Below are 25,115 nucleotides of genomic sequence, written 5' to 3' on the forward strand. Positions count from 1 at the left end.
ATGAGGTTAGGAACACTTTGGAAATTAGATGATAAATGTAAGTTCTCAATCAGACCACAATTCACAAATATACTTAGGAAAATCTTATGCTATTCTCTTTTGCATTCCATGCATAGTGGAGAGATGCTGCCTCTCCTGTGGGACAAGATGAGGCAGAAAAAACAAGCATCTTCCTGGGACATTTATTCCAGGCGGTGAAAGGGTAAAACTGCTGCCCGAAAAGTCAGACTGCAGCCAGGAGGCCTGCAGGAGCCTGACCTTGATGTAGTGGTCGATCCTCTCCACTGAGGTGAAGCGAGCTTCTGTCTCCGATGCCAGTCTGACAGTAAACTGGAACAGCCCTGTCAACTGATCATGGAAAACAACAATCCAAGAGAGAATTTATTATTAATATACACGAAGGGAATGCCAGCAAACCTCCTTCACCTCAGGGATCACAACTCAATTGTGAGAACTAACTGTGGATAGACAGCAGCTGGCTTTAGGGACCAAATCATTCTTTAAATGTTTAAGACAATGCCTAATAGCCCCCAGTCAACTGCAACTCTCAGTGAATCCAGGTGGTACTGCAGTACTGGCACTAACTTTTCTATACCTAAAGGCTTTCTGTCTGTTTATACATTTCCAGAAATTCAGCTGTAGCTGAATAATTTCTGGGCTTCATAATTGAACCTATACCTGGAAATAGCAGCAACAATAAATGGAGACTGTATCAACCTGTGAGCAGCAGTGAGAATGCTTCCAGGAAGGTCAGCAGAAATGAGACTGGGTCAAAACTGAATGCAGAGCCCCAGTCTGTGTACCCCAGACTGAGGACTCTGAAACAGAAGTATATATAACACAGATTTCTCCCATGCCCCACCCCCAGCCCTCCAAGAATCAAGTTAAGTCTGCGAGACATGGACAAATACCTTTGAGTATCTGTAAAGATATAGATCTCTTCTTAGGTTTCCTCTGGCCACTTATTTTTATCTTTCCAATATAGAAAAATGTCAAACATATATAAGAATAGAGAGGACAGTATAATGGGCTCCCACGTATCAAACATTCATCTTAAAAAAATTATCAACTTACAACCAGCATTGTTTCATCTGTACTACCCCATCCTTCCATATGTCTGGAACCAAATCTCATATAGCCTAAGTCTTATCCATAAATACTTCAGCTTCTATCTCTCTAAAATTTAAAATCTCCTTGAAAACCATTACCATATCTTTAAAAAGTTAGTAACAATTCTTTATCATCTTTAACTATCTAGTCAGTGCTAAGTTCCCCACTGTTCTCTGAGCTATTTGAAGACCTTCAACCATCCCTAAGAACCAAAAAGGTTTACGTATATAACAGTACTGGGAAAATTTGGGGCCTGAAAATAAAACACACAGAAGTAGTATATTGAGGATATGTATTTTTTAGAAGACTAGGAAGAGGCCAGAGAAGAAAGGTTAGTGAAGACATAAATCTACAATTAAGAAACAATTTTCAAAATCTGGTTATTCAAGAAAAAACAGCACCTACTTCATAAACACATGCAACAGAGTTAAATCCCTTTATTCTCATAAAGTCAACCTTCAGCATTCGTGGGGAATTGGTTCCAGGATTCTATCAAAAATCCAAGGATGCTCAAGCCCCTTATATAAAATGGCCTAGTAATTGCCTACAACCTACAGACATTCTCCTGTATCCTTTAAGTCATCTCTAGATTACTTATAATACCTAATGCAATGTAAAGACTTGGTAAATAGTTATAAATACAATGTGCTACATAAATAGTTGTATATCTATAGTAAATTCAGTTTTTGGAACTATCTGGAATTTTTCCCACCCAAATATCTTTGGTCTGCAGTTGGTTGACTCTACGGATGCAGAACTCGGGGATGTGGAGGGCTGACTGTGTTCCAGTCCACAGTGCTACTGCCAAAGCAGATGGGGAGAAGCTCTAGGAGCCAGAGGTAAAACAACAGCTTAGGGCAGAGCCGCCTACCAGGCCTCTCCTAGGCCAATGTATGAGAAAGACAATGCCCTCATCCCAAAGACTAACCTGCACAGCATAGGAGATGGCAAGCCCTGCATATGCCGGGGGAATCTGCCCATGCATGAGAACAATCATCAGCCCAGTGGTGGTGATCAGGGCAATGCTGATTAGGTCCAGCCGCACCGCCAGCCACCGCATCGCACAAGTGAACAGGAAGAAAGGACTCTGGTTGTTATCCAGTAGCTCCTGGTACCTGTGAGGAAGACAGAACACCTAATAAAGTAAATAAAGTACCACACAACTCCAGTCATGGAGGATGCCAAAGCACTGGTGGGTTCTGGGTAGAAGGCTAATGCTAAAGTATAACACTACTGCTTGTAACCAGGAGAGTGATATGGAAACTTAAGGAGTGCAGAGTATTCCTGGCTTCACACACAGGAAGACACAGGGGTTTCCTAGTTTTACCCTTTGAAAGAAACATATTCCAGATACTAGGAAAAACATATCTACTTCAACAGCACAGGGAAAGCAAGAGGGAAGAAGACCAAATAAAGAGGCTGTTTAAGCTTTAGAGAATTGTTCTGGGTCAGTGGTCATTTTCTTGAGGAAAGAGAGATTACAAATGCAAACTGCAGAAATGGCACAAGAGCAGGAAAAAGACTCTTGGACTGAATACGAGAAAGTGGAAATGGTCTGCTGACATACTTGTTTCCCAAGGCCATGGAGCAAAGAACCAGAAGCAGTGAGTTAAACCAGAACAGAAAGACCAAGACAACCTTTGTCACTGCAGGAAGGAGACCCTCTGTCATCAGGGGTCCTAGAGAGCAGCTCTCAGCCCACCTGAGGGTCTGGGGTCACACACAACTAGAACTCCAGAGTGGGAGGCCTGGGTAGGCAAAGATACTTTGCCTTAAAGAAAATCCCTTTCCTCCTTATAAGAAGATATGTGCACTTTAGAGAAAATTTAGGAAACACAATAAAAGAGAGGGAAATGTAAAATTCCAGTACTCTCACCACTCAGCTAAAACCAGAATCCATATTCTGCTCCATTTCCTCCCAGTATTTTTCCAATGCCCTCACGTTTATGTGGGTACATACCTACACATGTACATGGTCAACATGTTTTACCCTTTTTTTTGCTTAAAGTTAGGATAGATTTTTCAGAATTATTTAACCAAACCTTTCTATCCTAGAGTTACTTTTTAATGTTAATTACTTAATTTTTGGAATGAACTATATACTCTATAAGACAGAATATTCACAAGGTACAAAAAGTTTTACCATGAAAAGTCAGTCTTTCTCCTGCCCTCCTCCAGCTACTCACTTCCACTGTCCAGTGGCAGCTGTTAGTTTCCTGTGTGTTCTTTCAGATATTCTAAAGGTTATAGACACATATTTAAAGGAGCAAACTATACATGTACATCTGTATCTTGCTCTTTCATCTAATATAACTTGGAGATCATTCCACATCAATACCTAGGAAGCAGTCTCATTCTTTTTAGGGGTCACATAATATTCCATTATATGGGGACACCATAGCCTATTTAACCAGTCTTCTACTGAAGGACATTTAGTCTAGTTCAACCTCTAGTTAACATATATCTCCACAATGACTATATAGGTACAGAAATTTCTCACACAAACAATATTAACAACTAAATAAAATGTCAATCTATTGTCTATGAATATCTTACTTTTCCAAGAAAAAAAAGGAGCAAAACTCTGTCAAATATAGCCATTCAGAACTGAAAGCTAATAAAGACTCCAAATCTGTGTTTGTCTTCCCATTTGCTCAGAAGGGAGTTTCACCAAGCAAGTGAATCTTAATCAGCAGAGATCATTAAATCACTAATACTCTTAGTAATGAGCTTTATAATCCCCAATTTTGACTTTGAAAGGCTTCTTAAACTCTCATTAAATGCTGAGATGTTGGCTCCCTGATGAGCCCTCTGGCCCCCATGGAACTAACCTGTGCAGAAATTCCTGCCCTTTGTTGTAGGCGTGGATGGTGGCAAGGCCCTGTATGCTGGATGTGATGTGGGAGAGGAAGGGTGACTGCGTGATATTATCTAGACGCTTCAGCTCTCGGATCAGGACCCTGGAGAGAGAACGAGTTCTGTGTCAGAGGGGTGGACTGGCAACTCTGGCTTCACCCTTTGCACTGAAAGACACAAAGACTTCCTGTTTACCTGGAGACAATGTGCAGAATTGAAAAGAGGATGACAAGGGGCCCCACTGCCACAAGGAACCACGGGAAAACTCCTGCGATCATTCCAACACAGAAGAACACCAAGATGACGTTCTGAATGAACATCTCGGCCTGGAACGGCAGGCGCACGTCGACTGGGGAAACGGTAAAGGAACATGTGTCAGATGCTGGGATCCATAAACAGCCAGAATTCTTAAAAAACAAAAAGAGGCTCCCAAAGAGCCATATCTGAAATTTGTGACTTTTTTTGTATTTTAAATAGTCTGATCAAATAAAAATCTGGAAATGTAGTTGCTCTAATTCTTCTTGTCCCAAGAGCATTTAAGTGATCTTTCTCACCTGTGCCCTCTTTTTGTTTCACTGTGCTGCCCAACCCCCTTAAACATTTTCCACTTTGCAAAGTAATATATGTTTGCTATAAAATATTTGGAAAATAAATATGCAAAAAATTAAATAAACATAGTCTTATTCTTACCAATATGAATGAACTGCTGCTAACATTTAAGAAACTTTTCATGGAAAATTTTAAACATACACAAAAATTTTAAACATACAAAAAACTGGAAGAGTATAGAACCTTCAAGAGTTAACATTTTCTTCACCCATTTTTGGACATCTCCTCCCCCCACCTATTTTCATACAAATCTGAGACATGTTGATACCACTGATTTTCATCAGTCTCTTTGCTATTCATTTGTGCATATGTGAGTTTAATACAAACGTGATCATATTACTCACATGTGTATCACTGTTTTGTGTATCAGTGATGGTTTTGATCTCTTGTTACCTCTGGCCATAGCTATACATTGGCCTATCAACATGTGAAACAAACTCCTTCTATGGAGGCAGCACAGTAAGTAGTTAAAAACATTAGTTCTGGGGTCAAAAAGATCTGAGCTCAATTCCCAGCTAGCTATTTAATAGTTGTGCCATCTTGAGCAAGTCAGCCTTTCTAGATATCAGCTTTCCCATGCATTCGGTGGGTGAAATGATACCCACACCTCACGGGACTGCTATGATGGCTAGGATAATGCATGTAAAACTGCTTGTAACATAGTAAGCCCTCAAAAAATGTCAGGTAGCATCACTATTATTACGGGCTATGGGAGTACAGCTGACCTTTGAATAACATGGGGGTTAGAGGCACAGACCCTCCATGCAGTCAAAAATCTGCATGTAATCTACAGTCAGCCCTCCATAGATGTGGTTCCTCATCCACAGTTTCATATCCGCAGACTCAACCACCCTGTTGTTCAAGGGTCAAGTGTATTTAAGTTCTGGTGCTGGCACAGCCCATGAAGCATTCAGCATCCAGCAAACCTGTCCAGGAACCTACATACCACCCACAAGTAAATATGTCTTTTGGACTCTCAGACACCCTGTCCAAAGCCTTTATGCTCAGCCCTCTGAACTGGTTTTCAGGTTAAATAAGATCAAATAAGAGCTCACATGAAAGATGAAAAATCAGATAGGTTCTTAGCCTAAAGAGAAATTGCAACATGGAGGAAATGCCCAAGCTAACATGTTCCTGATGCAAATATTGCAGCCACTGTGCTGGGTGGTTCGTGCTCTGGAGCACAACAGAGAGAAGCAGTGAGAAATACCTTCATCCATGTCTTTGGAAAACCTGTTGAGAATTCTTCCTGTGGGGGTAGTGTCAAAAAACTTCATAGGGCTTCGGAGGATTCTTCGGAAAAGCTCATCATGGAGCCGGGAGGAGGCTCGCAATGTGCCCTGAGGAGCAGAGTACAGAGCAATCAGAGACTCAGGACTCAGCAGGCTCAGTACCCACTCCATGGGTCCAAAGCCAGAGAAGGGCAAGTGGCTATGGAGGAAGGAGGTGGCTAACCGGAAAGGGCTAAGGCTGACGGGATGCAGGTCACTTGGGCAAGAGGCATCCTGCTTCAGAGGAGCTCCCCAACTCAGAATAAACCCAAGAGGTGCCAGGCAGAAGCCTGACCACACAGCCACCAGCGAGAAGAGGAGCAGAGGCCCCAGTACATACCTTGACAAAGACCACTCCGCGAATGGCTTTCAGGATCAGCATGACTGCCATGGAGAGGGCGTAGATGCTGGCATAGTAGTGCATGAGAGGATTGTCCTTCATGCTGTTGCTCACAGACGTCCTGTTTTCTTGAGTCACAGTGGTGTTCTGTTCGGAAGCAAGGTTCTGTGAGGCAAGACCCTTAGGGACATCCAAGAAGCCCTTGTCAGGGCCACTCTTGGCTCAAGGCACGGTACAGGAAACAAACTCTGGGAGCTGGTAGAGATAAACACAAGGCAGGCTTTGCCTGTTCCCCTTCTCTTCTCTAATGACAACAGAGAGCCTATAGATGTGCTCCTGGTAAGCGCTACTGCTCTGTGAGTTGGTCAGGGAGCAACTACCTGGTGAGGTTATCTTAGGGACTCATCTCTTTAATCCTGGGTTTAATTACCTCTTTTAACAGAAAACTAGAGCACTTTCCCTAAGATGAGCCAGGGAATATGAAGAGACGGCCATATTTTTAGACATACAATTTTCCCATCAATGAGGAATCTTACCCCACTTCCTTGCTTGATCCAGTAACTCAACCACCAGTTGCTGAAAGCGGTGCTGCCCACATTCAGCATGAAAAGGGACAGAATGACCAGGAACGCCAAAGGGCCCCCAGCAGCCTGGATATAGACACCATACACTGACCAGGGCACAGAGCCCTGCCCCTTCTCTTCCATTTGCACGAGCTGCCCTAGGTGAGGAAAAGAGAAACGTAATTCAGAAAGGAAAAGCTGCTTTTCTAAAACGAAGTCACCTGTAGAAGAGTAGAACCAAAGCCCACAGTTTCACAGAGCTCTAGGCTGGAATTATTTCTCCCTTTCCAGGGCCATTCATTTATCCATTTAATATCTATCTACCAGGTACCTACTATGAACCAGGCCCAGGAATAAGCCCTGGAGAGGCAAAGAGGATTAAGACCAGGTCCCTGGCTCAGATCATCCACATACAGATAAATAAGTACAAAATTATAATAAAATGTGCTAAGCTCAATGCTGGTACTACTTGCAGGGCAGCATGGGAACATTCAGGAAGTGCACATAACCTACTTGGGGGAGCTGTGAGGGGCTTAGCAGGGAGGTTCCAGGTGAGACTTTCTACATGGTCCATATTGTGTCTTTTTTTTTTTTTTTTTTTTTCAGCTGCATAGCATGACTCAGATTTTAGTTCCCCTATCAGGGTTGAACCTACACCCTCTGCAATGAAAGTGTGGAGTCCTACCCACTGGACTGCCAGGGAAAATCCCCATAATGAAAGGTAAGCCAGAGTCAGCCAGGTGGGGAAATGATGGGCGTAGGTGTGAGGAAACAGGAAATCAGTATACACAGATATCCAACTCAGCATGGCTAGAACATTCTGTGTGCCTAAGGAGTGGCGGGAGATAAGGCTGATTAAGCAGGCTGTGGTTAGAGGATAAAGGCATTTGAACATTATCCTTCAGATAAGAACTTCTCAAGAGAATGCGCTACAGGGATGTAGAGATTTGACTCCCAGCCCTACTGTAGGAGATGGGCCTGGGATGGCCAGACCAGCCACCTCAGGCAGCCTCTTCCATGCATCCCAGCATCTCAGACAAAGAATGGGTTTTCTATCTGTGCCACATCAGGAAAAAGATTTTAAAAATGCTGCTTTGAAACTGGGAAGCCACTGAAAGGCCTAAGGCCCCAGGCAGTTGGCTGGTCTCCTGTTTTTAACTAGATCTCCTAGTTGTTCATGTGGAAGACAGATTTAAAAGGAGGCAACTGTAACAGTCTCGGTGGGAGATGATAAAGGTCAGAACCAGGGTTATTCTCTTGGGCTCCAAAATCACTGCAGATGGTGACTGCAGCCAAGAAATTAAGATGCTTGCTCCTTGAAAGCAAAGCTATGACCAACCTAGACAGCATATTAAAAAGCAGAGACATTACTCTGCTGACAAAGATCTGTCTAGTCAAAGCTGCAGTTTTTCTAGTAGTCATGTATGGACATGAGAGTTGGACCATAAAGAAAGCTGAGCACCGAAGAATTGATGCTTTTGAACTGTGGTGTTGGAGAAGACTCTTGAGAGTCCCCTGGACAGTTAGGAGATCAAACCACTCAATCCTAAAGGAAATCAGTCCTGAATACTCATTGGAAGGACTGATGCTAAAGCTGAAGCTCCAATACTTTGGCCACCTGATGTGAAGAATGGACTCACTGGAAAAGACCCTGATGCTGGAAAAGACTGAAGGCAGGAAGAAAAGGAGATGACAGAGGATGAGATGGTTGGGTGCCATCACTGACTTGATGGACATGAGTCTGAGTCAGCTCCAGGAGTTGGTGATGGACAGGGAAGCCTGGCGTGCTGCAGTCCATGGGATCACAAAGAGTCAGATACAACTGAGCGACTGAACTGACTGGCCGAAAACCAGGGTTGTGGCCATGGGGATGGAGTATTCAGGAAGTAAATTCAGTAGGATGGGGTGACTGTCTGTGGGAGGAGAAAAAACATTTAAAGATATTTCCTAGGGGCTCCCTGGACTGGTCAGGAGATTGATGTTGACAAGAGAATACAGAGAAAGCCCCACCTCTTTATCACACATGCTATGCAATTATCTTGGAACAAGCCACACAGGCCTCGAAAGTCTCTAGGTCACATTTCCCCTAAAGACATTCTGTTTTTTCCTACTGCCTGTGGCAGGAATTGACAGATCTCTCAGCCTTCTGTGCTGTGTTTGCTTTGTGAGAGTAAGGTATCTCCAATCACACCTGAATTCAAGAGCTCATACAGGGCTTATTAAAAGAAAGAAAAGAATCAGTATGGTCTACTCCTAACACCCAATGTCTGCTGCAGTTTTAAGACCAAGGAAATGAAAACAACACGGCAAACCAGAAAAAAAAAGTCCTGAATTCAACATGTCAGGTGAGAAGGTAACACAGAAGAAATAGCTTTAAAACGGGAATGCATTTCTATTTATTATTTACAAAAGTGAAAATGCCTAAGGTATTGCAAACAGCTTCTCTAACTCTCAAGATTTGTTTTGGTTGATAAGATGAAGGGTTTAAAAAACAGGACCAAGGAGACTGGCTAGGAAAATCAAGCAGGAAAAATCTTGGCTGTAACTCTTCACCACAGCCCTGCTGGTGCCTGCTTGGGACAAGCCAAGGAGTGATCACTGTACCAGGAGAGGGGCAGAGAGGGGTTAACTGAGGATGTGGGCATTCTTAGAGCTGGCATGCCTTTGCTTTGGTTGGCATGACTTTTAAAGAGCAGAGATGAATCACAGGAAAGAAAGGTATACCTCTACCCATGACTCAATTTTTCCATAGTCAAGATGACTCAGCTATGACTACCTACACCTCACTCCACCCTGCAGAGCAAAAAAAGGCATAGGAGTAAAGGTCATTTTTATTGCCTTGGTCTGTTTGCGCAAACAGAAGTTGCCTCATGGTCTCCCAATAATCATATAACAATCTTGTTATTCTAGATATATAAGGCCAGGTGTTCCACAACAGACAATGATATCAGGCAGCATGAACTGCTACATGGCATAATTTCTGATAAACTTTAATGACACACTTTACATCATTTTTCTGCACTGCTGTACTGGCGCTGGCTGATGACCTCAAGAGCATCATCAATGCCAAAAAGAGAGGCAAGCACCAGGTTCTTACTAGTCCATGAGCCACAGTCATCATCAGGCTTTTGACTTGATGGTGAAGTGTGGTTATAATGGCAAATTTAACTGATGATCACAGGGCTGGGAAAATTGCTGTGAACCTCATGGGCAGGTTAAACAAGTGAGGAGGGATCAGCCCCAGATATGATGGGCAACTCAAATATGTGGAAAAACGGGATTTCCCATCCCATCATTTTCATTGTACTGACAATCTCATCTGGCATCATGGACCATGAAAAAGCAAGTGTGTGAAAACACACTAGAGGGAAAACCATGGGATCGTTTTTCTAGGGATGTAATCAGTTCAGTTCAGTTCAGTCGCTCAGTTGTGTCCGACTCTTTGCGACCCCATGAATCACAGCACGCCAGGCCTCCCTGTCCATCACCAACTCCTGGAGTTCACTCAGACTCACATCCATCGAGTCAGTGATGCCATCCAGCCATCTCATCCTCTGTCGTCCCCTTCTCCTCCTGCCCCCAATCCCTCCCAGCATCAGAGTCTTTTCCAATGAGTCAACTCTTTGCATGAGGTGGCCAAAGTACTGGAGTTTCAGCTTTAGCATCATTCCTTCCAAAGAAATCCCAGGGCTACATATATGCAAATAAAATGCCAAAACAAAAGAAAAGCAAAAACTTTAATGATAATTCTCAAAAAGGTTCATTACCTTCCTCTGGCTTCACTGCTTTCTCCTTCTTTACTGATCCTGTTTTAGGACCCTTCTCTTGTGTTTTCTTCTGTGAACCACTGGTTTCCTTTTTTGAATTAATCTAATGAAAAAAAAAAAAAAAGTGTCTCCAGTTATCATGATATGGCCATTCAGATAAATGTCCAAAGGACATGTTAGCAAATCATCCATGGAGTTGCTGCTCTTATTGAAAAGAGACATGTCCAACTTCTTAAAAGTTAACTTACGTAACTTCCCTAACTCTTGACATCTTTGAGGTCTGGGTTCTGGCCATTCCATAGACCCTGCTCTCCCCAAAGTCATTAAAGACCTAAATTCCAAACACAGTAGATTTTATGCTATTCTTATCCACTCTAACTTGTGCAAAGTATCAGCTGGATGACATCTATAAAGTGCCTAAACCAGTAATTGGGACACAGTCGGTGCTAGTTAATAAGTGCCAACTTGGCAGCCAAGACACCATGGATAATTTTCAAATGTAAGCAGGATTTAATGTCTCTTCCCTGCCACATTATTCATTTGATTGTTAAGAAAGGAGCTTTCGTAATGCTCTGGTTAGGATTTAATAGAGGTTAAGAAATTAAGTTATGACTGAACAATAGCACACACGGAGCCCACATCCTTTTCCTTGTCATTGCCTTACTGATGAATTCTCAGTGACAGAAGACCCTGGTTCTCTAGTCCCAGTCCTGCCCTCCTAGAACAGAACCAGTGTATGGCCTAAAGCATAGTCGTCTGGAACCTGGAAGACAGGGCCCCTGCCAGCAAGACACGGACAATGAGTTCAGCAGAGATTTCTCCATCATTCACTGTGGTAACATCTGTCTCTCACTAGAAAGACACACACACACACCACGCAAATCTTACCTCAACTGGGGGTGTCTCTCCCAGCAACAGGTTATTAAAAATAGTAGCGTAATCACCATTTAGATTCATCAATTCCTCATGAGTGCCTCTTTCTGTAATACAGCCCTCTTTCATGAAGATCACTTCATCACAGTCAGCCAGGTACTGGAGACAAAGACAGGGACAACGTAGTGTGGCTGATTATTTGTGCAAATATATCCAAACACCTACACCTTACTTCAGCGGGCCTCACCTGGAGGGGACCAAGCCCCCCGCAGGGGACACCTGGCAGTATCTGGAGACATTTTGGATTGTTACAATTTGGTGGGGGGGGAGGGGGTACTACTGCTATCTGGTAGATAGATGCCAGGGATGCACAGGACAGGCCCCCACAACAGAGAGCTAAGACTGAGAACTCCTGCTTTAGTTTATCCTGTCTTATGATATAGTGCAAAAAGCAGGTTCTCCAGTTTTTGATATAAATCTGCTGATGAAGCCACACAGTCTTATATTAAACTTTATATCCCTTTACTAGACGCAGAAGTACACATAAGTAGACTTTCTGTGGCAGAATGGGGGGTTAGCCCCCTAAACTTGACAACATAAGCAAAGCAGATGGCAACCTCCTTGATCTGCTCTCTGAAGTGGCTGCTTGTTATGGAATGACAGAGTGAGAGAGCTTGTTTTTCCTAAACAGTACCCACTCACATATAGATGTTAACAGAATGCTTTCCAAACTATCTCTTACCCAGACTCCATTTTCAGCCTATTCCTCTTAGCCCTTTTACTTACTGATTTATATGCAGAAGCTAACATGCTCCAAGGATCTCTGATTCAGATGGCCATCTGGTACAACAAGCTTTATTGGTACAATGAGCCAGGAGGCTATTTGCTGAGGAAGGGAACACCATGATTCCAGGGACTTCAAGGAGCCCCATGAAGGTACCTGGACCAAGCCCGCCTCCCTGTTTCTGACTGCCCAAGTCAAGGTGGGTAGCCTGGGGAAGGAAGCACATACCTGTAACTGGTGGGTAATGAACAGAACCGTCTTGGACTTGAGATGCTTCTGGATAGCACTGTTGAAGATATGGTTGCCCACGTGGGCATCTAAGGCACTGAGGGGGTCGTCCAGGATATAGATGTCTCGGTCACTATACAAGGCCCGGGCAAGGCTGATCCTCTGGCGTTGCCCGCCACTCAGGTTGGCTCCTCGCTCACCAATCTATAGGAGCCCAGAAAGCACAAGGAAGTCTCCAGTTCAAATCTAGAACGACACTCAGTGGTTGCCTCAGTCACCTCTCCTCTCTTCCACCCAAACCAGCTCCTTCTCTTCATTTCCCCTCCTGGATGGAATGCCACTGTATCCTCTAGGGCCCACAGCAAAACTGGGGGTATCAACCCAAATGCCTCGTTCTCTCCCACAACCATCTGGTTATGAACCAACCCTGTGTCTGAGCCTTACCACATCCTCTGGATGCCCCATTACAACCTATTCTCCATGGGCAGAATGACCTTTTCAAAACACAAAGCTGACCATCTTGCTTAGTCCTAAAGGACAGAATCTAAGCCCCCAGATATGGCTGACAAAGCAGGCCCTTTACCAACTGGCTTTCCAGCAACTCTTAGCCTCCACTGTCAATGCCGCTTCTATACCCTGGGATCTGAGCAGGTGTGTCTGCTCAGTTAAATTGTGTGTCCATTATGAACACGCATAACTACTGTTGTGCCTTCTCCTGTACTTGTCTGCTCAGTTCTGGCATCTTCTCCTCTGTGAAGCCTACCCTCCCCTTCTCCACTAACACCCAAAAGAAAGGGGACTCTTTCATCACCTTATTTTGTGCCTATTTGTCAGTATGTCTTTCCCAATTGTAGGCTTGTTGAGATTACAGATTATTGTCCTTTTCTTTTATATTCTCAGTGCCCCCAGAAGCTTCTGCACAGGCAGCTGGCATATAACAAGCACTTAATAAATGTTACTAAATGAAAAAAAAAATCGATTGTCAAACAGTAACTGGCTCTGTATTTTTTTAAAAAATGTTGTCATTAAAAAAAATTTCAATAAATTCAGAGGTTTTCAAATAAGAGCATGTGTAAGAATCACCTGAAGGGCTTGTTAAAATGGACTGAGGGCCCCCACCTCTTTGAGTCATGACTCAGTAGGTCTCTGGTGGGGTTGAGAGTCTGCAGTGATGTTGCTGATGTGCTGCTAATCAGGGGACTGGAATCTGAGACCCAGTAAATTAATCAAACCACTCCAATCTGTTTTGAGGGCTTAAACCGAAGTCAACTGAATAAAAGTCAGCCTCAGAGACCTCAAGGGCAGGTCATGGAAGATGAGCATTAACACTGAGGGCCAGTTCCAAAGACAAGCCTCGGGGAACTACTCAAGGGCAGAGAAGCAATGAAAGGCAGCTTTATGTTAAGGCCTCTTTCTTTCTAGAGGGAGTCGGCTCTCTAGAGAGTTACATGAGTAAAAAGAGGTTGGAAGAATAAAGTTCAAGGAATCTCAACAGGCATATGATATGATTGAATAATGGTTTTAAATATGAATAGTGCAGAAAATATGAATTGTTCACCAACAATGGGATTTTGTTTAAAATCCACAACATATGAAATTTATGTGCTTAAAATAGGCAATGTTGCTATCCCTGCCCTTAAGAACAAACGTGTCCCTAACATAAAGTCCCAATGAGAGCAAAACTCCCGTGAAAGTTCTTCTCCCACGATTTAAGGTGCATGCCTAGGAGGCAGTTCCAGTACAGCTCTGCCCCCCAACTACCAGAATCCTCTCTGCTAAACACCCTGGCCCACCAGAGGCAGAAGGCCGGTACCTCTGTCAGATCACTGTGGGGAAGGATGGCCAGGTCAGGCCTCAGGCAGCAGCAGTTCAGCACAGAGTTGTATCTGAGGGACACAAAAAGACCCAGAGTCAGGGGCATGGTTGGGGTAGAGCCTGCTGACTTGGGCTGCCTTGCATCTCCCACGGCCAAGAGGAAAGCATGACAGAAACCAAACATTCCTTGCCTTTCTTCATCAAATTCCTTCCCAAAGAGGATGTTGTCTCTCAGAGTGGCATTGAGGATCCAGGCCTGCTGGGCCACATAAGCGAAGGTTCCATTGACTGCAATGCTGCCCTCTAGAAGTGTCATCTAGGGAAACAGACACCATCCAATGGCATCACAATGCAAAGCCATCACCCTGAGTCAGCAGAACCCCCCACGTTCCACAAGGGAGTTGACAGTCTAGTCAGTTTCCTTGGATGCTTTTGGAATCCAAATCCTGCTCTCACCTTTGTTCCACAGCAGTCAAGAAAATCAAAGTTCTCCTTGCTTATTATGTGTGATGGGAGCCCAGCATAACCCATGACTTGAATGAATGAATATTTCATTCAGCAGCTCATAAGCTACTTTACCATCCTTTCTTCCTAACTGCAAACTGTTCTAATTAAAGGAACCCAAGCAGAAAGTGCTTGCAAAATTCCCCTGGGAAGGATGCTGCAAGGATTTAGAGCTAGTCCCTGCCTCATGATGAGGGCAGGCCAACTCATCTACAGAATTAATCCAGGCTGTTGGCTAGGTCAGCTGCTTTTGTAAAATGAGGCCCAGAGGGGGGGAAAAATTCCAGTTAGATATCAACTAGCATTTTTCACTTTCATGCACTGGAGAAGGTAATGGTAACCCACTCCAGTATTCTTGCCTGGAGAATCCCAGGGACGGGAGCCTGGTGGGCTGCCATCTATGGGGTCACACAGAGTCAGACACGACTGATGTGACTTAGCAGCAGCAGCAGCATAGAGTATTTACATAATGGTGACAGACCCTCCACTCAAATGTGAAGAGACTACACGATAAGCCGTGTGCTTTGAATTATGTTTTCAGTTGCAGGGATTGACATGAATAATTTACTCATTTTACTCTCTTTCAGGGTTCCTTTCAAAGGGACTAACAGTAGATGCTTGTCTTGGGTTATGAATGCTATAGCTTGAAACGGTTTCATTACCAATGCACATACAAGCTTGCCCTCTCAAACACAGTAATGCACAGCAGACACACACAAGACTGTAACATACTGCCAAGTGCCCACACACAGGTAAGCACTCTCCCAGATAAGGCATGCAGAGTGTTCAGAAACCTGGAGGGTCTACTGTGGAAATCCAGCTCTTCCAGCTGCTACAGAACAAACACCCCATACTGCAGACCACCAATAAGGAGTTAAACTCTAAAGAAGCAGGGCTGACAAGTAGCCCCTGCCTCTCTGTCAGGATTTGACCCAGAAGCAAAGACCCATTCAGTTTTCAATTTCACTGCTGCCCACCAACCCTCCCTTTCAGTCCACCTGTGTCTCTCATCACTGGCCCTGAAATTTGGCTGATGACCAGAAATTATGTAGGAGGTTCTTGGCTCTTAGCAAACACCAGTGGCTGAGCCCAACCTCTGCACAGTCTCATAAGCCAGAAGGGGCAGGGGTGGGGAGCTGTCCTTCCTGACGATTTGGATGCAACTTTCCTCAGACCACCCTGAACACCTTTGCTCCACCAACTGTGACAATGACGCCGAACAAGACAAAATAACCCATAGAGTGGATGCTACATGAAAATCTTCCCCAATCCCTTGTTTAATTTCTTCAACATGGATAAATGACTCAGAGGACCTTATCCATCAGCAGGAATAATCTTACATTTATCCTCATCTCAATCATCTAAGCCAAGCTCGTTTAATCCAAGTTTTAGAAGCACATGGGGTTTTGCTTTATACTCCTGATTATTTGGTTCTAAAACATAGTAGAAGACAATCTGTCTTAGTTGGATGATGCCCACTCGAAATGCTGACTTCTGGGCCCTCTGAGCACTATTCACTCACTGCCTTGGGCTGTGCTAGTGTGTCTAGAAGGCCTAGCACCCCAACCAAACCATGAACTCCTCGAGGGCATAATTCTTTCAGTGGTTAGCTTGAAAATGGAGCAGGTCTTTGTTGCTAGATCAAATCCTGAAGGCCCTCTCTCTGACAGGGAGGTTGCTGAGGCTGGTCCATTTGTTGGCAGTCTGTAGTTTGTCAGTCCCTGACCTCTGACATTCCCCAACACACTGTCTGGCACACCTGTGGCACTCAATAAACATGCTGAATAAAAGAAGGCATGAGGAACAGTGACTCCAGCTGGGTATCCATGGGTCAGTCACCAGGCGCCCGCTGAATCCCATCCCAGATACAATGCTGCTGTTAAGGGGTAAGAGTGGGTGGGGAGTGACAGGAGCAGATACAGACCAAGGGTCCCTTTGTTTCCACCTTTCCTGACTCTTCAGGAAATAAGCTTATTTTTCCTGAGACTCTTGTTAAGCAGAAACCAGAGAAAGAAGCAGAAAATGCCCAGGACAATAACAAAATCTTACCTGGCCTAAAATGGATGAAATGAGAGAAGTTTTTCCACTTCCCACACTGCCACAGATTCCAACCAGTTTACCCTGGACAAAGCACATGCGAGAGGAAGGTCATTAAAGGATACTGACCATTCATGTCAAGGACTTTGGATTTCTTTGAGGAAAAAAACATTAATGACAGTCCATCACTATGGGAACTGTCATCCTGAGGACCCAGCAAGTCACTTACCTCTTTTCTCCCTCATCAGCCACCCATGTCATAGGGTTTCTGTGGGGATGCACTGAGGTAATAGATGTGTAAGCCTTTTAGAAAATTTAAATATGCCACAGGCATTAAGGGGTCCCACATCACTTTTAGAAAGGCCCAAACCTTTCCCTACTTTGTTGGCAACCCATGCTTTTTGATAACTTGCTTGTTTTTATTGATGGTTTTGAAAGTGAGGACAGGACTCTTGAAAATCATTTTATTTTCATTTTATTTTATATGATTTTTTCCTCAGGGTCTATAAATCATTTTCAATAAAAACTATGTGCAATGTACACTGTTGTTTCCATTTTTCTACAAAACATTCCCAAGAATCTAAGGGCATATTTTTACCATCAATCCCACATGAAAGTAGAAAACCAAGCCTGTGATTAACTGAATATCCCCAGGCAAAATGATGAGTTCTCCATGGGCAGTATTAACAGTTTTCAAGAACAGACAGATGATTTTAACAGGGCCACTTGTTCAGCAACACTCTATCGCCTCAAGCCTGGCATGGAGGAAGGGGATGGAGAGTGGTGGTATGGAAAGAACACGGATTCTGGAGGCAGACAGGTCTTATAAAAGTATTCTTGACAAAGTTTTTGACATGGTCCAGGGGGCTGAGAGATTACGAACCAGTGGTTACAAAGAGACCAAGTCACAGGCTTAGCCTCTGCTCTGGTCAGGCAGGTTAACACAAAGAAAACTCTGTTCTGACGACTACGTGCTGGCTAAAGAAGATGTCAACAGTGAAGCAAGTGCCTGGGACACAGAAGACATCAGGCAAATGTTAACTTCCCTCCTCTTCCCTAAAGAGAGGGGCTGGAAAAAAAAAAAAAAAAGAGGGGCTGGGGGGAATAATGGCTAAAGGTCTGTCATGTGAACATGGATTGTAAAGGGCAGAAGGAGGGTCAACAGATAGAAAGAAAAGAGTAAACTTTATCTGATTACAAGAAATAATCCTCTAATAGAGTTGATTAGCAATGTAATAGAGTTGCCTCAAGATAACTGTTATTAAATAAGAAGTCTGCTGTTAAAAGGTAACTGAAGTCAAAAAACTGACTTGCACGCCCTCCAATAATGAGCCATGCTAGTCATGTTTCATGTGGTCTCATCATCTCCCTCTTGTCTGTAACTTCCAACAGCTAGGAGCTCTTTGTTTCCCTTTAGTACAGCTCTGGATATGTGTAACATCCTCTCTGTGCAGTCCAGCTCTCACAATTGGATGTGACCACTGGGATGACTATAGCCTTGACTATACCTTTATTGACAGAGTGATGTCTCAGCTTTTCAACTCACTGTCTAGGTTTGTCATTGCTTTCTGCCAAGAAGCAATTGTCTTCTGATTTGATGGCTGCAGTCACCTTCCACAATGATTTTGGAGCCCAAGAAGAGGAAATTGGTCACTACTTCCACCTTTTCTGCTTCTATTTCCCATATGCAGGTCAGGAAGCAACAGTTAGAACTGGACATGGAACAACAGACTGGTTCCAAAAAGGAAAAGGAGTACGTCAAGGCTGTATATTGTCACCCTGCTTATTTAACTTATATGCAGAGTACATCATGAGAAACGATGGGCTGAAAGAAGTACAAGCTGGAATCAAGATTGCCGGGAGAAATATCAATAGCCTCAGATATGCAGATGACACCACTCTTATGGCAGAAAGTGAAGAGGAACTAAAAAGCCTCTTGATGAAAGTGAAAGAGGACAGTGAAAAAATTTAAAGCTCAACATTCAGAAAACGAAGATCATGGCATCTGGTCCCATCACTTCATGGGAAATAGATGGGGAAACAGTGGAAACAGTGTCAGACTTTATTTTGGGGGGCTCCAAAATCACTGCAGATGGTGATTGCAGCCATGAAATTAAAAGACGCTTACTCCTTGGAAGGAAAGTTATGACCAACCTAGATAGCATATTCAAAAGCAGAGACATTACTTTGCCAACTAAGGTCCGTCTAGTCAAGGCTATGGTTTTTCGAGTGGTCATGTATGGATGTGAGAGTTGGACTGTGAAGAAGGCTGAGCGACGAAGAATTGATGCTTTTGAACTGTGGTGTTGGAGAAGACTCTTGAGAGTCCCCTGGACTGCAAGGAGATCCAACCAGTCCATTCTGAAAGAGCTCAGCCCTGGGATTTCTTTGGAAGGAATGATGCTAAAGCTGAAACTCCAGTACTTTGGCCACCTCATGCAAAGAGTTGACTCATTGGAAAAGACTCTGATGCTGGGAGGGATTGGGGGCAGGAGGAGAAGGGGACGACAGAGGATGAGATGGCTGGATGGCATCACTTACTCGATGGACGTGAGTCTGAGTGAATTCTGGGAGCTGGTGACGGACAGGGAGGCCTGGCGTGCTGTGATTCATGGGGTCACAAAGAATTGGACACAACTGAGCAACTCAACTGAACTGAACTTTATACTTTAGCCTATATAGTGTGCAATTACATTATGTCTAAGAAAAAACACTGTACCTATTTTAATGTAAAAACACTTTATTGCTAAAAAATGCTAACCATCATCTGAGTCTTCAATGAGTCATAATGTTCTCCGACGGAGGGTTTGATATATTTCTAGAATTACCAAAACATAACAAAAATATGAAGTAAGCAAATGCTGTTGGAAAAAAACATCTACAGGCTTGCTTGATGCAGGGTTGCCAGAAACCCTCAATTTGTAAAAAAATAAAATAAAATAAAAGCATCATGCCTGTTATCACTTTTTTTTTTTTTTTTGGCTGTGCTCTGAGGAATGCAGAATCTTAGTTTGAGGCCTTCCCTCAAGTATTCTATTTAAACTGCAGTGACACCTGCTCGCTGTCCATCAAGCCCTTCATCCCCTTTTCTTTGTATCCCCTTTACCTGTTTACCAGCTGCCTTTGTTCAGAAGAAGGCAAAATCCAGGAGGGCATGGATTTTGGTTTCTGATGCTCTATAACAGTGCCTGACAGACAGATGGCACTCAAAATGGCTGTGGAGACTTAGAGAACGAATTTATGATCACCAGGGGGGAAGGGTGGGGGGAAAGGATAGTTAGCGAGTTTGGGACGGACATGTACACACTGCTGTACTTAAAATGGATAACCAACGAGGACCTACTGTATAGCAAAAGGAATTCTGTTCAATATTATGTGGCAGCCTGGATAGGAGGGAGTTTGGGGGAGAATGGATACATGTTTATGTATGGCTGAGTCCCTTTGCTGTTCACCTGAAACTATTACAACATTGTTAACTGGCTGTACCCCAATACAAAATAAAAGGTTTAAAGACAAATGGCTGTGGAGTGAGCAGATATATATACCCCTGGGATTTTCTGGATGCTGCAGTCCTCAACACGCTGCTGGCCCCCAGTCATATTCAGTAGGTTAAGCCTTGAAGCTGGAGTGTCTGGTAGTCACTCCCTATAGGGAGACTTCTGAGAGACTCTAGTCCTGGGCTATAATATCATATACCATAATGGCCTTTACTTTCATTAAAAAATAAAGTTACAATAGAATTGCTGATGACAGCACCACTGGGAGTACCTATTATATGCCAGGTTCTGTGCTATGCATAGCCCAGCACTAATGAGCAGCTCACACAGAGTTATAATAGGAAATCACTATTACAGCTCACACATAACAATCAAATCTACTCAGGGTAAGACTGTGGAAAACCTGCTTGAATGCTTCATTTCCCGTTTACAAAATGAGTATCTCATGAGAGCATTTCTATTATTTATTTCTATTGTTATTCATTTCTAGTGTTAAATTCCCAAGAATCCCTTCTAGAGTCAACCTGGCCAGGTTGGCTCTTTAGTGCAAAATCACTCCCAGCCATGAAGCACTTTGCCGAAACGACTGGTAGCAGCCCCCTCTCCCCAGAGGACGGCCGGGAGACATTTACCTCTTCGATCTCTAAGTCGATGTTGTAGAGCGTCCTCTGCAGGCGGAGGCTCCCCAGGTGGATGTGCTTGCCCTCTTCCTCCTCAGGGCTGGGCCGCTCGTCACTGTCCAGGAGGAGGTGACCCTTCTGTTCTGCCAGCACCGCCTGATGCTCAGTGCGCTGCAGCTGCCTCACCTTCTCTTTCTTGCCCCTGGCAGCCCTCTTGTCTTTTTTCGTTTTGGGGGTCAGCTTGGGTGAGTTCTGGATACTGGAGTGGGAGGAGTCCCATGCCAAGGTGGCATTTTTCATCTCTATCGTGAGGTGAGGGCTGGCTGGTTTTTTCTTTATCATGTGAACCTCTTCCATTAGAAACAAACTCTGATAGGAGTTGTGAGAGAGGTGCAAAGATGAGACACTGGATCAAGACCAGGGAGACAAGCCTAGGGCGTACACTCACGTAGCAAAACACATCAGGCTATACAGTGGAAGGAAGCTGAAGGGCAAAAGGTAGCTCATTAGTGTAGCCCAGCCTCAGGCCCATGGAGAGGTCACAGGAATGTGGGGACACCTTTGGAGGGACAGGGGCCTCCTCAATCGGCCTACACTCTACGCTACCAGTTACATGCTAAACTCCTCTGTCCTTTTCCACCACTCTCAAGAGGACCAGGGATATTTAACTGACTGGTCTGCAGCCCTCTGTTCTCATTCAGGAGCTGCTGAGTGGTAGGCAGTAAAATGTAAGCAGGAAAACCAAAGGGCACATTGCTCTCCTGCCCTGACCCTCATCACTCTGCCATCCAGACCACTCCTGCAGGGCCCCCAAGCCTGGGCACTTTCCTCACGTACCACATGGTACAGGGATAGGCTGAAGTGAGCTGATGACCAGCCCTAGCTCTCTCCAGTTAGAAAGGAGTACCTAAGGTTTGATCGACAGCAGAGTACATCTTCTCACCAACAAGTTCTCATGTCTTCCAAGTCCTACCTTGGAACTTGTGAGAATTCAAACAAAGGGCTTGCATGAAAGGGAAGGGTATCTCCCTTAGACACCCCGTTGAGAAGAAAGCAAGACTTTTCCCTCCCATCCCAAAACCCACTGAGGCATGTCAGGGGGAGAAAAGAGGAATGCTTGAAAAGCTAAATGTCTTGGAAATTACATTGGAAACACTGACCATAATAAACCTCTGCCCAGAACCAACAGGTGCCCATGACTTTGAACCCACTTCTGACACCTCCCTTAACTAAGTGATCTTTTCTACAGGATGCTATACCAGTTGGATTCCCAACATGATTAAACAATTTTTTTTTAAACATTAGAAAGTCTTTAGAAAAAAGATAACTTTTAGTGGCAGGACTCTTTCCTTAGTCACTTCGTTACCAAGAACCCCTAACTATTTTAAAAGCTCTTTAAAGTTTGCAGGTGCTATTAAGTGTACCACATAATCCCGTTGCCTGAGAGCAAGCCCCTTCTCCTAAATCCTAAACTCCTAAACTTGTCTTTCCACTCCTAAACTGCCACATCTCCTACCCACTCCTAATCCCCCATCTTCCCAGAAGTGTCATGTTTCTAAATCTGGATAATCTTTGCTCTTGGTCAACCTTTAAAAAAAGAGTAGTTTAAAGTTTAGTTGTCTGAAAAGAGCCACTGGTTTCATTAGTTCAGAGCCTTCCTGAGAAGACTGGGCTGAGAATAACATGCCAAATATTCTGCCCACCTTCACAGACCGAACCACATGCTGACAGAATTCCCGTCATTTCTTTCAACTAAAGAGTTACTAAAAGGATCTCTTAGGGTTCATGTACTATAAAAACTATGCTAGTGCCTCAGACTTGCATAGCTTGTCCACATTTTCCCTTCCCACAGGCTCCCTACAGCCTCGTACTCCTCCCAGGAGGATTTCAGCCTCAGTCACTCTGCCCGGCACACAAGGGCCCCAGGCACCTGAATTCAAATCTACATGGATTTGCACCTGCCAGGCAAGAATCTTAGAGGTACATCAACCATAAACCTTAGCTTCACCAGAGGATGATGACCATCCAGACACTACTGTCAGTCATTGAAACAATCAAATTGAAGTATATCTGTTGAGCAGAAGAGGGGACCACTCGTAGAGTTGCCAGATAAAATACAGGACACCTAGCTAAATTCTGATTCAGGATAAACAATGACTAATCTTTTAGTCTAAGTACATCTCATGCAGTTATTAACTGGGTTTTAACTGCGTTTTTATTGGCTAAACCTGGCAACACTATAGTGGTGACTGTCTTATCAGAAAAGTTATAAGGTGGCTTCTCACCGCCTTTCTATAAGTTATCATCCTCCTAGAAGCAGAGGCGGGGTAGGAGGAGAAGACTGACAAAAGGAACTAGCCAGAATGCGACTTATTCTCATGGGGTATATAGCAGAGCTGTGGGTGGTTTTGCTTCTATTATTAACTCTGAAACTTCCTGGGTAGAGGAAGGCTCTATAGTGTGAAAAGCCATCTGCTAATATAAGTTCTCACTAGTAAGTGAAAAGAGAGCTCTCGAGAAACAATAGGAGTGAACAAATCTACACTATAAATTCCTATCCCTTCATCCAAAATGTCACCAAAGCCATTCACTAAAGAAGACTGAGAAACAAACAGGGGGACTAATTAATGGTCAAAACATCTGCCTTAGAGGTGAACACTCTGATTATTACAGATCATTTCAACTGATCTATCTTTAAGGCCATTCAATATATTTTCAAATCTTGATTAATACATTTTCTTAGTGTAAAAGTTTTTATTTGGTTAGTTTCTGGCTCTTCTATTTCTCTGCTGAGACTATCTTTTCATTTCTAAGGTCTTTTTCTGATAATTCCAACATTTGGGTCATCCCAGTGTTTTCGACTTTCTTGGTTCTTTGTATGTAGAGAAATTTTGGATTGTATCTTGGGTATTTTGAATATTACACTATGAGACTCTACGTCCTGGTTTTGAATCCTATCAAAAATGCTGTGTTTTTGTTTTAGGAGGCAATTGATCCATTTAGGATCAATTCTGGTCTGCTTCCTATGGGGTGTTAAAAACAACAGGCCTCAAATAGAGTCACTGATGGTAAGCCCCAAACTAGGACTTAACTACAGTTTCAGCTCTCCCAGGAATGGAATATTAAACCAGTCATTCAGGAATCACCTGATCAGCACTAGCTAGGAAACATGCCTGAGAGACCCCTGCTGCTGCTGCTGCTGCTGCTAAGTTGCTTCAGTAGTGTCCAACTCTGTGCGACCCCGTAGACGGCAGCCCACCAGGCTCCCCCGTCCCTGGGATTCTCCAGGCAAGAACACTGGAGTGGGTTGCCATTTCCTTCTCCAATGCATGAAAGCGAAAGCTCAGTCGTGTCTGATTCTTCGCGATCCCATGGACTGCAGCCTACCAGGCTCCTCCGTCCATGGGAGTTTCCAGGCAACAGTACTGGAGTGGGTTGCCATTGCCTTCTCCGGAGAGACCCCTATTATCCCCTAAAGAAGTGTAACCTCACAATAACCAATGCAGTTTTCTGCCTAGGAAAATATCCTTGTTCCCTGTCCCTTCTGCCTGTAAATCCTTTCATTCTGTATAGCTCCTCAGAGCTCTTTCTCTTTACTAGATTGCATGCTGCCCAATTCATGAATCACTGAATAAATCCAATTAAGATTTTTTCAATTAAAAAAAAAATCTGCCTTCGTCAAAGCTAGACATTGTGGGTTCTGCAAAATAAAGCTCTGATTACGATTAAACCATTTCTTTTCACGTGGCTCTGGAATCTGGCCTTCTAGCAACCAGGCTGAGGTGATGGAAGGTTGGGCCTGGGGGGCACATTCTTGAGGACTACCTTTCTTGACCGACAAGGCTGAGAACCTTACTTTTGTATTGCTTTCAGCAGCCAAGGAGGATTAGCAGCAGCTACTCTCAGCAGTGGCTTTGTCAACAGCCACTTTGCCAACAGCTGGGAATCCAGCCACACAGGTGCTGTTTCTTTTTGTTTTCGTTTTTTTAAGTATTAACCACTTCCAAATATCTACCTCCCTCCACCCTCCCAAATATGTCTACTTCTTGTATCATGTATTTGTTGTTATTCTGAATGCTCAAAGAACATAGTCAAGACACAATCAACTAATCCCTTGCAAGGGAAAAAAAAAATTCTTACTTCACTTCTCAGTATGGTCTAGCTTTATACTATTCCCATGTCACTGCATTTCCTGTACCATGAATGACCAACATACAGGACAGAAAAAAGAATCAAAAAGA

General features: G+C 43.8%; 1 protein-coding gene across 3 annotated transcripts in view; it reads right to left on the bottom strand.

The window, feature by feature from the left end:
- The window catches only part of ABCC5 (ATP binding cassette subfamily C member 5), a 79,992-nt gene that overhangs the window by 23,197 nt on the left and 31,680 nt on the right, over positions 1 to 25,115 (bottom strand). For all 3 annotated transcript variants that reach the window (XM_040251875.1, XM_040251890.1, XM_040251882.1), the window contains exons 11-24: positions 20,887 to 21,243; positions 16,770 to 16,841; positions 14,408 to 14,532; positions 14,215 to 14,287; positions 12,402 to 12,605; positions 11,405 to 11,548; positions 10,517 to 10,619; positions 6,723 to 6,907; positions 6,187 to 6,333; positions 5,786 to 5,915; positions 4,162 to 4,315; positions 3,942 to 4,070; positions 2,039 to 2,225; positions 259 to 348 (exon numbers count right to left, since the gene is read on the bottom strand). In XM_040251875.1, the coding sequence (XP_040107809.1) occupies positions 259 to 348; positions 2,039 to 2,225; positions 3,942 to 4,070; positions 4,162 to 4,315; positions 5,786 to 5,915; positions 6,187 to 6,333; positions 6,723 to 6,907; positions 10,517 to 10,619; positions 11,405 to 11,548; positions 12,402 to 12,605; positions 14,215 to 14,287; positions 14,408 to 14,532; positions 16,770 to 16,841; positions 20,887 to 21,243 (2,100 nt within the window). The remainder of the gene's footprint in view (positions 1 to 258; positions 349 to 2,038; positions 2,226 to 3,941; positions 4,071 to 4,161; positions 4,316 to 5,785; positions 5,916 to 6,186; positions 6,334 to 6,722; positions 6,908 to 10,516; positions 10,620 to 11,404; positions 11,549 to 12,401; positions 12,606 to 14,214; positions 14,288 to 14,407; positions 14,533 to 16,769; positions 16,842 to 20,886; positions 21,244 to 25,115) is intronic.

This window comes from Oryx dammah, unplaced genomic scaffold (genome assembly GCF_014754425.2).
Source record: "Oryx dammah isolate SB20612 unplaced genomic scaffold, SCBI_Odam_1.1 HiC_scaffold_2, whole genome shotgun sequence".
Taxonomy (NCBI): Eukaryota; Metazoa; Chordata; class Mammalia; order Artiodactyla; family Bovidae; genus Oryx; species Oryx dammah.